A 14027-nucleotide genomic window follows, 5' to 3' on the forward strand; every position below is an offset into this window, starting at 1 on the left:
ACGCACACGCACACAAGTGAACAGTTAGTGATAAGTTAGTGACTTAAAAAAATTTTTTTTACCAAAATTCAATTTATTTTTCAACAGTCTTTTTTTAAAAAGTCACTAATTTATCAAATTGTCCATATATAATTGTACACATATATATATATATATATATATAAACGTACATATACATTTATAAATATTGTGATAAATCCGATTAAATTTGTCTTCATTAACAATATATACTTGGGCAGTTTGGATATCTCATGTTGGGTCATTGTGGCGAGAATCTATCTTAAATAAATAAATACTCGATACTTCTCTCGTGGGTACACTTCTACCGAAAATATCGCAAGTCGTTGATCGTATATGTCTTTCATTGGTCCCTCGTGAAAAGTCTTATTTGCGGTCTTTGATTGAGCACCGTTTATTCCAAACTCGTCACAATTACCATTAAACATGAATGAAGAAAAGGAAAAATTACGCGTGAATGATGCCTTTTCCGTTCTTCGTCCGAAACATCGAGCCAGAATGCCTGGCACGAAACAAACGACGCGGCTCATCGATAATTCATTACCATCTTCCATCAATTTCTTATCTTGGCATGCTCTACGATCCGCGAGGGATCGCCCCTCGTAATCTCTCTGATGGAATCGGCTTGCGGTTTGACGAGGGAAAGGGAATGCGTGCTATTATGACTCGGCAAACTCTCTTTTTCTGATATTTTATACAAGGTATTTCTAAATAAGTACGAAAAATTTTAGGAAATTATTCTTTGTCAAAAATTAAGAAGAATTTTTTATATAAACATATATTCTTATATCCCTCTCTTAGGAGGAGTCATATTTTTTTTTAAAGGAGAGATAAAACTTAAGTTTTTTTTCCAAATTTTGAACAAGTTAGAAAAATGAAATTTAGTAGACATTTTCTAGTAAAAAAAATATTTATTAATATCTTTTATAAACAAAAATTTTTCCATATAGTAGTACAATCTTCCAAGAGGTATCTTGAAGACGTCCAGAGGACGTATATCTTTTTAAGGACGTCCTTCGGATAAATGTGCTATATGGATTATTTTTATCTCTCCCCTTGAAGAAGTGTAACTTTTTAAAGAGGAGTATAGGTCTACATGTTTTTTACATAAAAACTCTCCTTAATTTTCAACAAAGAATTATCTCCTAAAATTTTTCGCACTTATTTAGAAATAACCTATATAAAACCATTTAGATATGAGATATTTCAAATACAATACTATGTATCGGTAAAATATTTCGCGAATTCAATTACGTGAAAAATATTTAAATATATCTGAATGTGTTGTATTTATATCGTTTTCTACCGTTCTATATATTGTCCATTTTTACTAAAACTTTAAATCAATTTTCTGTTACTTAAATTATTACGACAAATTTAGGAACGCTTTAATCTGCAATCTCTAATTTCGTGATTGTATTGAGAACCCTGTAATCGAATTAATTTCAACGACTCCAATTCGAAAGAATTTACTAATTTAGCAGAGAATTAAAATGATTCCATTGCAATAGCCAACGGGATAATAACTTATTACCAGATTCACGAAAAATCGAGATAAAAGAATCGTAGAAATTAATTAATGCAAATCCAATAATTGCTTACATTTCGTTCTATTAAATGAACTACACAATTGGACGCGTCGAATGACATAATTATGATAATTACGTTCTTACAAATAAAAAATGTCGGCACTGTGCATTCATCATATCTTTTTTTTTGTAGAAAAGACATGATGAAAGTATCGCGGAAGCAGGAGACACTCTTTGACTACCTTCATTTTTCATAAATTTTTAGTCACAGATACGATTTTTCACGAACCTGGGAAGTACACTTCCGGGTTTGAAAAATGCTATTCGCGAAAGAAAATTTACGGACGGCCGTAACAGCGTTGTTGGCTGCAGTAAGAAACCGGTTTCAAGAAGATAAGACAGGAATCCACTTTAGGACAATGTACTTCTCTATTATTGGACAACAGGAAACTGCCAATATCGAAATTATACGATTTATGAAAGAATCACCGAAATAATTACATAATATATACGCTGTATATTCATAATCTATTCTTATTAACATTAATTACTTATTTATATTATAAAATCTATATCTGGAAACGTAATCAATCATGCCTTAATCCTCTCTCTATTTAAAAAAACATAAAACAATGTAACAATTAAAATAGCAATTAAATAAATTAATAGTGAATACTTTACAGACCAATTATAATTTTTGCAGACTTGACAAAAATGCTGCTTAAGAATAAAGAAGCAGAAATAAAATGGCAATTACATATAAGTATTTACATATAATTACATATAAGTATATGTAAAGATAGTGAGTAATAGAAGTACTTTAATATCTATGTTGCAGCTTGCAATAAAACATACTATGGCGATGTGGGGAAGACGTACGATCTGGAATTGCATCGACCGAAGGAAGATAAGGTGCCTTACATTTGCAAGCTTACCTTCAACGCGCCAGGTGACGATTTCGGTGATATCGTGCAGGTGAGTCGTTGAAACATTTGAGACATCCAATTATTGGATATGAGAAGATTCAATATTCTGTTATGTATTGTAAAAAGCGTCAGACGATTTATTCATGTACTATCAAAAAGAGCGCGACTGGGAAATTTTGCAATAAATTACGCTACACTGAATCAAACTTTAATTATAGTATGCATTAACGAAGTAACGAATAGTTCGATGAAGAAACGAAGAAAACAGAATGGCGTTGGATTTATGTAACAAATTAAATTCTGAATACTTAAGTTTTTATCGAATCGTATATATATTAAGAAAATTGTGCAGAGAGTCTCAACAAATGATTATCTTTCTCGCACAAGCAGAACGGTTACTTTCGGGAAATGCGTTTCTCGAATTCTTCTCTCTCGATGGAAAAGTTTTAAATAAATTATGTAGCCAATCGCAAACCAGTTACATTGGATAAAGAAAATTTAAATTTTAACTCTCCGTCAGTAATGTGAAATTTTTGTCCTTCGTACACAACCTGTCTTCAGTACAAACTTTTATATTGTATCTAATTTCATATTTTAAAAATTTAAAACAATTTTTACAAGATGTCTCGTAAGAAGTTGCTGAAACTAATTTTAAACGTACATAGGGAATAGAAAGAATAAAATAAAATATAAAATATTTTTTAATAAAGTACATTTTATTTAAATATAAAGTACAGTCATAAATATTGTATCATTTGATAAATGTTTGAAAATAAAATGCCAAATATATCGCATTTTTTTCAACAAAAGAAACGTTAAATAAATTTCTATAAATTTTCGAAATACTATATCGTTAAGTATTTAGCATTTTGAAAATATATATTACTAAGATTGACAATATTTTTATAAACATTTACTAAATAAATATAAAATAACTAAATATAAAGTAACTAATAATAAAAATAATTCTGATTGCTTTTACTTTATATATAAATAAAACTGCCAAACATCCTCTATTAAAAAATATTTTATTTTTCCTATTCTCTATATACGTTTAAAAATAACAGCTGACTACTTTCAGTAACTTCTTATCAGACATGTGTGTGATATTTATAATTATGAAAGCTTTAACAATAATTTTTACTATCATATAGAAATTGGATTATATTTTATTTATTTTTTAGAATTTATTTACCAGAATTTGTAATAAAAAAATCAACTATGTCTTTAAAGTTCAACCTTTAAAGTTCAATATTCTAGGCAAGGAATTAATTAATTGACATAACAATTAACAATTCCGAAACATTAACAATTCCGAAAAACGTCACTTTTACTGATTCATTTCTCGTATGGCAATGAAGGAAATTATTTTTATTCGGCTCTCGTTGAGGAATTAAAAGTGGAATTTTTAATTCGGTCGCGTCTCTTCCGACGATTACATGAAACTGAAAAACTACCGTACACCGAGTTTCCGAGAGCGCGAAAACTTTGTCGAGTGCACAAAAACTCTTTTGCCTCCAGCTGTCGAATTATTTGCGCAGCAATATTTGCTAGCTTTCTCATATCTGCATAGCGCAAGTCATGAGAATCCCTTGTACATGCCGGTGGTCTGCGTACAGATGTTTACTGGTCGTCAAAGAAGCCGCAACCACGCTAAAAGTTACAATGATGTAAAACAAAAATGTGCGGCAGCCAGGCAGAATTGCATCTGACAATACACTTAAGTTAACACAATTCATGAGTTTCTGCTTATTCTTCTACTTGAATATCATTTATTTTAATTACGTATACATGAATAACAAAATAAAAAAGTTTTTAAGAAATAGTAATAAAAAAATAGTACAAATAATTAAGATTTAATTGATGATCACATAATCTTAAAGTATTTCATTATTGATATAATTCTAATGATATAATTGAGGCAATTCATGCATTATTCATAATAAGTACTTCAAATCTTTATCACATCGACGTTCACGCCTGCAAACTGCTTTCTATCACTGTCAAAGCGAGACTTGCCGATGTTTTAATCGCGTAGGGTGGACGGGCGGAATGAAAAACTGTACGGACTATCAATTGCTGACAGTTTGAGCAATGGTCGATGACGCCGATACGAATTTATTTGCTTGGCATCGTGTAAAAAAGAAGTTTCTACAGTAACATCACTCATTCGTTTTATTTTCGACTACGGAACTTAGTCGTTAAAGTTGTATGGAATACAAACAAAAGAAATATTTAAAAAATTTTAATTAAAAAAAATGGAAAATATGTATTTAGTAAAACAAGTGTCATTTCTGCAGGAAATTTCACAAGTTACCATAAATTAAAATATGAGATTTTAGCAACCTTCTTTTAAGTTTTGCTCTCTTGCATTACATTAATTTTTTTTACGATACCACTCAGAAATCCTGTCTCTTAACTTAAGTAATAGGGCCATGACACACAAAAAGACTTTGGCAGTAAAACGTAAGCAAATCCAATAGTCTTGGGTCACAAACCTTGTTTTATGCTCGATCCATAATCTTGCTTTAAAGAAGCCTCAAGTTATAAGTCAAAGGAATTAAGTGATAATAATTTTTGTCTTTAAATTGTTTTTGCGTAATCTTTAGGCTTTAATCGTTAGATTTAAGCGAATTGCAAAACCCAATTTTTACGGCTTAAAAGCATAAGCATAATTCTGCGATCGGTATATCGTCACTTAAAACTTAGAGCTTACGGTTTACGGTTTCTTAAATTGTTGTGAACGTAATCATATGTTGATTTCCTTCTTATGTTTTATTTCTTATGTTTTACAGCTTAAGCTTTTTGTGTATAAATGATCCTTACTTATCATTTGTTCGACGATAAGTTTCACGACATGTTTTTTTATTGCAGTTGACCTTCGATAGCTTTACTCTAGGCAAATTCGTATCGTTCACCGCGGCAGGATGTCCCGACGGGTCCCTGCAAATCTCGGAAGTGGAGCGTCCCGACGTCGGCGGACTTTGGTGTGGCACGTCTTGGGGACCCGCAATCTACTACAGCGAAACACCCAGCGTCTCGATCATCCTCAAGCTACTCAGGCTCAGCAAAGATCAGACGGGATTCAACTTCGACTTTAGAATGGCGTACAAGATGATCAAGAAGTCCGACGCGGTGGTACGCTACGGAAATCCCTTCGTCGGTAGGTGATCAGTTTTCGATTACAAATTTCGAGCACGTTTATCGAAGCTTAGTCCACGTACACGTTCGACGTTTATCCTGCAATAAATTTCGATAAGCATCGTATATTATTTGAATTGAAATTAGTTTCGGAATAAGTTAGAATAAGTTATTTTCAATTTACAAATATTGTCTGACTAAAATTTAACAAAACTTTTTGTTTGTTACGATTTATTCTATTTTACATAAATTGTTATTACTATTATTATTTTAAACTATATGTATATTATTAAAAATTTTTAATGTAGAAAATATTATAGACTATTACGTTATTTTTATTGTCTATAATATATTGTCTATAATATGTTATATAATATGAAATTATAATTATATATTTATATGATTTTTTATTCTTTGGGATTTTATAAAATATATAAGCCTTCCGATTTTAAAGACATTTATTTGTGACAGTTTTAATGTATGTTTTAATTCAACTATACAAATTCTCATCTTGATTGATTAATAATACTCGAATATATTTCCCGAGTAAATACTTGAGGGATTATTCCAAGTTTGTACTTATCCTGTTCGCAAAATTGCACGGCGATTAAAATTGCGCAGACAAAGAATTTCCCGATATTTTCGCCGATGATTAAAATTCCAATGTCACGTGGTCAGGAATAACACAGGTCGTCGGGACGCCGGCGTCGACCGAGCGCACGTCCGCGGAGTACGCGAACACGTCGATGGCGATGCCGGTGCAAATGGTCGAGCAACACGTGCCATCACCTACGAAACCAAGCTCCGAGCAGTTCTTAGGGGACCTAATATCCGGGACTTATTGCTCCCGTATATTCACCGACTGCGACCGGAAGAAGTGCAGATTGCAGTCGCCTAACTTTCCCGGTCTCTATCCTCGCAATCTCACCTGTTATTACGCGGTAAGGCTCGCTTAAATTATTGTCATACTTGGCAAAACGTGGTGCGCTTTTGTCCTATATTGTAATTAAAAAAAAACATTATAAAATAATAATAATGATTCAAATAATATTTGTAATATATTCGTATAATATAAAACGAGAAAAAAAGGCTGTACAAGAATTAAATCATATAAATGTAAAAATTAAATTAATATAAGCCGATATAAGATATATATTTTTTTATTATAATAAATAATTTGATACATATGTATATAATGAAGTAATAATTTTACAAACGTATATCTTGTGTCAGCCTATATTGGCTTAATTTTTATCTTTATATGATTTATTATTAATAATGTTAATATCATAGTAAATTTGTCGTAGATATTTCTGCAGTTGTACAGAATTTTTAACAGTAACGCGCAATCTCGGTAACAATACACAAAAAATTGGCTGCTCATTAGGGAAACGCTTTCGTCGTGTCGGATGTATTGTTAGCATAATGTATCATCGTCCGAATTAATTTGCTCGTTGTCGAGCAGATGCGCGGCAGTGATATATGATCGACATAGTCAGACGGGGAGCCTTTCCCTAGAGTCTTGACACCGCTCATATTTCTGTTTCAAGCAGACACACCTGCGGCGGAGAGAGAAAAGTCGTAAAAATGATTCCCTTTCTCTCATACGCGGTTAACAAATTTTCGGACGGTCTCTTGCCTGTAACCATTATTTTCTCTTAACATCTCACGGCACCGCGCAGGTTTGCTGCCCCTTTTCGTCACGTAAATCAACGCGAACGACGAGTTTCTGGTCGGTATAATTTTTTTTCACAGGAAAGATTCAAAATTGGTCAGTAGCCAAGCACAAAGTTGCTAAACGCGAGCAAAACAGACTGGCGATGTTTTTACAAGAAATTGGAAAGGCGCCACCAAACTTTGTTTTTATCGTAAATTTAATTAAAAAGAATAGAAGAAATTTAAAATTCTTTCTTCCTTTTTATTATTCTCTTTCAGTTTTATTCTTTTTTCCTTATTCTCTTCTCACTTGTCTACTAGCGTTGGTAAATAATCGATTTTATTTCATATAAAAGCTGTAATTTATCATCAAATAAAAACCACTGGTAATAATGTCAACATCCTTGATGTATTATTGGGAATCGACGTCGCGAAACTAATCAACCTTCTATTCAGTCATTCCGGAGTCGATAGGTGAAATAGGTGAAGATTCTGCTAGAATTTACGGCCTCCGTTTCAATGCTGGAGATGGTCATTTATTCTTCTCGTATACAACTAGACAGACAGACAGACACTCGTGGGACTTGCACTAGATAGACTTCGATTACGAGAGAGGAAGCAATTTTCATCGGTGTATTTCTACCGAAAGTTTATCTTATTCAGAAACTCTGTTACAACTCTGTTCTATTCTATTATATCGCACACTAACTCAGCACGATGGAGTTATCGATATCTAGATATAGATCGATTCAACAATTTGTTATTGTCATTTGTTAATCATTCTACTTTTAATCTTTAGACTGTCGGGAAAGTCATTTTTGTGGCTTTTGAGTGTAGTTAGTATTGAAAATAACACTGTTTTTGGTTATTATTTTCAATACTAATATTGTATTAAACATAACTGTATACATGTTTCTCAAAATATATTTAAAAAATATAAGTATTGAAAAATATACAAAAAAATTAAAATATATTAAAAAATTATAAAATAAAAATTATAAAATAAAGAAGTAAAAAAAATACAAAAAATTTAAAAAAATACAAAAAAATACAAAAAAATTTTTAAACCAAACAAAAAAGAAAAGTCAAAAAGGAGCTACAAATTTTCTACGTTCATGTCATTAACTTTGAATAAAGGAAAATTCTGAGTCTATACGTTTATGTTGTCAATATTGCGCTTAGAGCTCGAAATTTTATTAATCTATGCTCAGAATTGGAATCAGCGATACCAAAAATCCCCAAAATACACTATTTTTGAGAAAATAAACATTTTTTATATTTAATTGTATGTCCTTGCCGGAAAAGCCACTTTTGTGACTCTGCACAAATCTCGAAATTTTACACCATGTGTATGTTACTTATACAGAAAAATTTTTGAAAAAAAAGAATCACTATTTTAATGAAAAAATGTCGGCAGTTTAAAGATTAATCGCAAAGTGTATGTGTAAAATTTAAAATTTATTTTTATATTTAATATATATAAATGTATACAATTTGTTTTAATAGAGCACTATCTGTTATTCTAATTGTAAGAAAAATTATTACTATCGGACGACATTTTTCAAGAAAGAATAAACAATTAATTAATTTTATTACTGAAACTTTGTAATGAATCCATTAAATCTATTTAAAATATATTTTTTAAATAAAAGAAATTAAATGAAATTTTTAAAAATAAGAACTTCGACTTTGCATATGAAAAATGAGTAAAAAAAATTTAAATTGATGCTAATATTCGGTGTAAAATCTTATAACACTTACATTTACATTTATATTTGAATTTCAGCGATGTCGCTGAAGGAATATAAATGAAATCATGCTACGCTGTGCATAAATGCAACACACGAGATGCATTTAAAGATTACGATAAGAAATTCTATCATGCGACAAGAATAGAAATTTCGTATAGGTACGAATAGACTGATTCATATTTCGTGTAGGTGAGACAGCACGAGGTGCCTGCGGGCAAGCATGCTTTAATACACGTAAAACAGCCCCGAGGCCAATTGGTAGCTGTAAGAGCGCGACCAGCAACTCAGGCCGAGGCGCCACCTCGGGAATTGCGTCTCTGGCAAGATTGCGACGTCGTTCAGGTACGTAAAACCACAGCGAAAATTGGATTAGCTGTTATAAATTCGAGACAGAAACAGAGAAAGAGAAAACATCCGGCTGTAACGCTGGGCAACGTGACCAGTATACTAAGCAGTCGCGCTACTTTTGCATAGTGATCTCCTGCCAGAGAAAGAAACTTTCAGTTTTGCATTCTTTGTCGCTATTGAAAAAAACCAAATGCGAGGTACTTTCATCCCAATAGACGGAGTCGAATGTAATCGCGAATCAAAGAATTAAACGCAGCCACACAAGTTTAACTAAACACCCCTGCGGTGATTTATTCTGGGTGAGGGCTCTACAAGGCTTCCTGCCCGTTTCTTTTAAAATAATTCGCTATGCCTTCCCAAAGTATAAAATTTTTTTTACTAATATTGTTAATGTAATGTTGAATTTTTTACAATCGGGTGATCTTAAAATATAACATTTAATGATTAGTGAAATAATTTTTATGATTATTATTAATAATTAATAAATAATTTCTTTAACGTTAAACATAATTTGGTAAAAATATGTTCACTTATTGTAATAATTGAATGAATTAAATATCGTTATTAAATATCGAAAATTACGTCGATTTCATATAATCTTCGTAGTTAGAAACTTGATCTAAATACGAAACTTTATTGTATCATTATCTATTCCTTCGAGAACAGAGAAATTTGTCTTTATAGGACTACGTAACAGTGTATGATGGATACACCACAAGGGAGCCCGTGATCTTAAAATTTTGTGGCGGTGGGGAGCCGGTGCCGGAGGCCATCAGCAGCGGTCCGGAAATCCTTGTGGAGTTTACTACCTCTCCTTATGGCACCTTCTTACATCCGACGCCTCCCCATTCTCTACATGGGTTTCAATTAGAAGTGCAAGTACGTGAGCAAGCTCTCTCCATAAATTGTATAATGGCCACCTTAATTAATGTCTAACATGTCCGTTCCTACTTAATCACCTCTAAAATTCAATGTTTTAGGTATAAATATAACATAACTTCAGAAAAAGAACTTTGGAAAATAAACTGCGTCTTGCATGAAAACGTTTTGATATTTTATACTATTTAATTGATTACACTGATTGACAAAATTTCACATTTCTTATGTTAAATCTGATAGGATGTTTCTTATAATATTTTCCCCACTGATTTCACAAATCTGTTTCCCAAATTTATGAGAAGAGCAAAGTTATAAATATAACATGCATTTACAAATTCCTCTATTATATCTTTTACTTACAATTAGATAAATAGATGATTTATAGGAAAGAATTATTGATTTCCTACTAAAGATATAAAAGGCTTTAAATAAAAATAAATCATTTTAATAAAAAAAAAATCTTCATACAAAGAAGTTATTATTAAATAAAATGTAAATTTAGTAGTTGTTATTAATTAAAATGTAAATTTTTAAAGGAGAGATATTGGTTTCCAAAAATTGGAGCTTGTAGGATAAATTTTAACTTAATTTTTAAAATCACAGCATGAAAAGATAATATATAAGAATTAACCAAAATCACTCAATTAACAAAATTATTGTTGATCAGTATTATCAATTAAAGCAACAAAATGTCGAGTGAAGAAAAATTTTTATATTTATCGCGATAAAGGTAAAACGAAATTAATTTTATTTTATATTTCTAGCAAAGTAACTCTCATCTTTAAAAGATTGAAATAAATAATTATTTTCGTATTACCGAAAAAGTCGTTTAGGTACTACTACTTTTATCTCGTTGATCGCACATAAAATCTAACGAGCTTCCGCTCGTTGAAGCAGAAACAACAATATCACAGACATTTGTGTAACTCTGTATAAAATTTCCTAACGACACACCGCAGCGAATGCATTCGCATCAGATAGAACTGTGAACACGCGATCGCTCGACCAATTCGAATTCACCCCTCCGGCAAGGGAGGGTGAAGCCCGGTTTTACCGAGACTGCACACAACATGAACGCGCGTCGGCTTCCAGGTCACGTTCGTAGACGCCGAATCACCGACCTATGCCAAGAATAAGCGTTGCGAATTCTGGCTAAGGGGCACCGGTGGCGGCATCCTGGCATCGCCACGTCACTCACTGCCAAGAAACAGCACCTGCCTGTATCATCTTCGTGGAGCTGGTCCCACTTTGCCGAGTCCGACGCCGCCGCGCCCACTACCAAAGTTTCCAGAACAAAGACCGGGTACAGTCTGGAGAAGACCAGCCCCGAGACCACCGCAGCCGCAATTCCGCGTCTGGCTATCTATCCTCAAATTCCACGTAGGCACCAGTCTGTCTAGCACCGACGAGGATTGCTCGACGACGCTGATGGTCTGGGATGGCGAGATGATGCCGTTATCGGAATGTAACGATGTTGCTTGGTAAATGATAACAAGTTTCGATTTGGCTATTAGGAGAGATATTTCTTATTTTATTTTATTTTATGTTAAGGGAATTACCTTATTTTACTTTCAAATTGATTATTACTTTCAGATTGATTATTATTATCACGTCAATTTTAGGAAAAATAGCATCGAAAAGACAAAAACAACTGTTGAGGATTTTCGAAATACTGTACATTAATTTTTTGCTTAATTTCCTTAATTCTATGAAAAGATCAATTTTTTACTTTAAAATGCATTTTGATTCATTTCGATGCAATTTTTTTCGAGATATAACAATTTAAAGATAATTCTTTTCCCATGTAACGAACTATCCAACAAAATTTTACCCTTTTTTTGCAACGCGAGTGACTGTCATTTCCGATGTATTTTTGCCTGTTGAACATGAATCCGTTAAAAATTGACGAAGATGTCCCAATACGTTGAAAAGGTAAAATAGAATCGAAATTCGAGTCAACGAGCCTTTTTTTTTATGAAAAATTGATGAAAAAGATATTCTAACGCATTAAAGAGGTAAATTCAATCGAAATTCGAAGCGAATCAAACAATGGTTTTTTGTTACATTTTTAAATTTGGCAATCACGTCACAATTTTGAGAAAAATGGTACCAAAAAAAATCATATTTTGGCCCCTTTAATGCCATTTTTCTCAAAATTGTAACGTGACAGTCAACTTTTGCCAACAGATTTATGCTTAACAAGCAAAAATACAATGGAAATAACTATTCGCACTCGTATTGCAAAATGATGTTCCAGAGTTATTAAATGTTTCGTCAATTTCATTGTGACACCCTCTCTTTCTTATTTATTTATTAATGATTAATATATTAATTTTCTTAATCTTTGATGATTTTCTCAATTACCAACGTCTAGTGTTTGTGAAAAGAACTACAGATTCAACATTTGTTTCAGTGAAAAGGAACGTCAACGTTACGCTGAAAGAATGGGCGATCCAATTCAACCCGTTCTTGCGCGTCCCTCGAGCAATACCACATTGTTAGCGAGATATTGTAAGGACAAAGTGCCGAAGACTTGCGATCATGCTATTCTACAAAACACCAGTCGTCCGTGTTCTTTGGTAGAAAGTTTCGTCTCCTCTGGCAGTAGTCTAACTATAGAAATGCGTATGATCGAGTCGACAGCGCTCAGGCAAGTGTTTAGTTTTTATTTGTTTTAACATGCTTATTAGCATCATTATTAAATTAATATTTAATGTAATTTGTAATACTATTTCCGACTTCAATTTACGATTGCCTTTCAAGTCTGACAAATCGAATCGGCGCACAGTTTATAGAACTAAAAAATATATTTGAAAAATTTAATTTTTTCGAATATTAAATACCGTTTACAACATCCGTTTCAACTATAAATATAGAATTCTTTCTTTTATTTGTAATATTTGTTTATCAATCTATTTTCTATTTATTTATTGCAGTATTTCATAAAATTTTTTCACTGCTGCTTAATATAGAAAACAAGCAATATCTTTTAGTATCACATTTTATTACAAAAAAATAATTAAATTATCAAAGAAATTTTAATATTCTTAATACTAAAAGTGAAATTAATGTTCGAATTAAAGCATCACTTATATTCTAATTTAGTCAGATTCACTAGTCTACTTAAAACTTTTAATACCTGTTTGCAAAGTTATATAATTTTCATGGCTTATTCCTTAATTAATTATACTCTAGAAATTTGAATGAACAAGTGAGAAATATCAATATGTTATATTAGTCGTAGAAATAATATTTTATACATCAAAAAATGATATATTAATTCTCTTTAACATCGTTAGTTCCAATCATTATTTGAACATTTTTCGAAAAATAGAAAAGAATAATAAAAATTGAAAAGAGCATCCATGTGAATGCAACTTCAAATCTGTAGAAAATTCGAAAACTTGAAAGATACACCTAAGATGTACCTAAGATATAAGATATACCTAAAACGTTTTACAACTTTTTTATTTTAATCAAAAAATTGATCAAATAACTCGGGGATCAAATAACTCTGAAAAAAATCTCGAGCGAACGTATTGACGATTTGTATCGGCAAATAGTAAAACGTTTAAGAAGCAGTGCTCCAACCTGTACTTGTCGTAATCTCGTGTTTCACTTATCGATTCGCTTACAACATTGTCGGATCGAACCGCCGGAGAGTTACAAGCGAATGCGGAAACGTTTTATAGAAATACGACGCGCAATATCTGCTACGGTAACACGTTTCATTCGTTCGCCACCGCGTGATGTTACTTTCTCACTCCTCTCTCTCTCTC

The 14027-nt window shown here is 32.0% G+C and overlaps 1 protein-coding gene across 1 annotated transcript in view; it reads left to right on the forward strand.

The window, feature by feature from the left end:
- The window catches only part of LOC105618676, a 46513-nt gene that overhangs the window by 23428 nt on the left and 9058 nt on the right, over positions 1 to 14027 (forward strand). Inside the window, exons 2-8 of the mRNA XM_012200203.1 lie at positions 2386 to 2522; positions 5348 to 5636; positions 6293 to 6555; positions 9211 to 9363; positions 10054 to 10248; positions 11341 to 11729; positions 12662 to 12898. Of these exons, the coding sequence (XP_012055593.1) occupies positions 2386 to 2522; positions 5348 to 5636; positions 6293 to 6555; positions 9211 to 9363; positions 10054 to 10248; positions 11341 to 11729; positions 12662 to 12898 (1663 nt within the window). The remainder of the gene's footprint in view (positions 1 to 2385; positions 2523 to 5347; positions 5637 to 6292; positions 6556 to 9210; positions 9364 to 10053; positions 10249 to 11340; positions 11730 to 12661; positions 12899 to 14027) is intronic.

Source organism: Atta cephalotes (assembly GCF_000143395.1).
Source record: "Atta cephalotes unplaced genomic scaffold scaffold00018, whole genome shotgun sequence".
In the NCBI taxonomy this organism is placed as follows: Eukaryota; Metazoa; Arthropoda; class Insecta; order Hymenoptera; family Formicidae; genus Atta; species Atta cephalotes.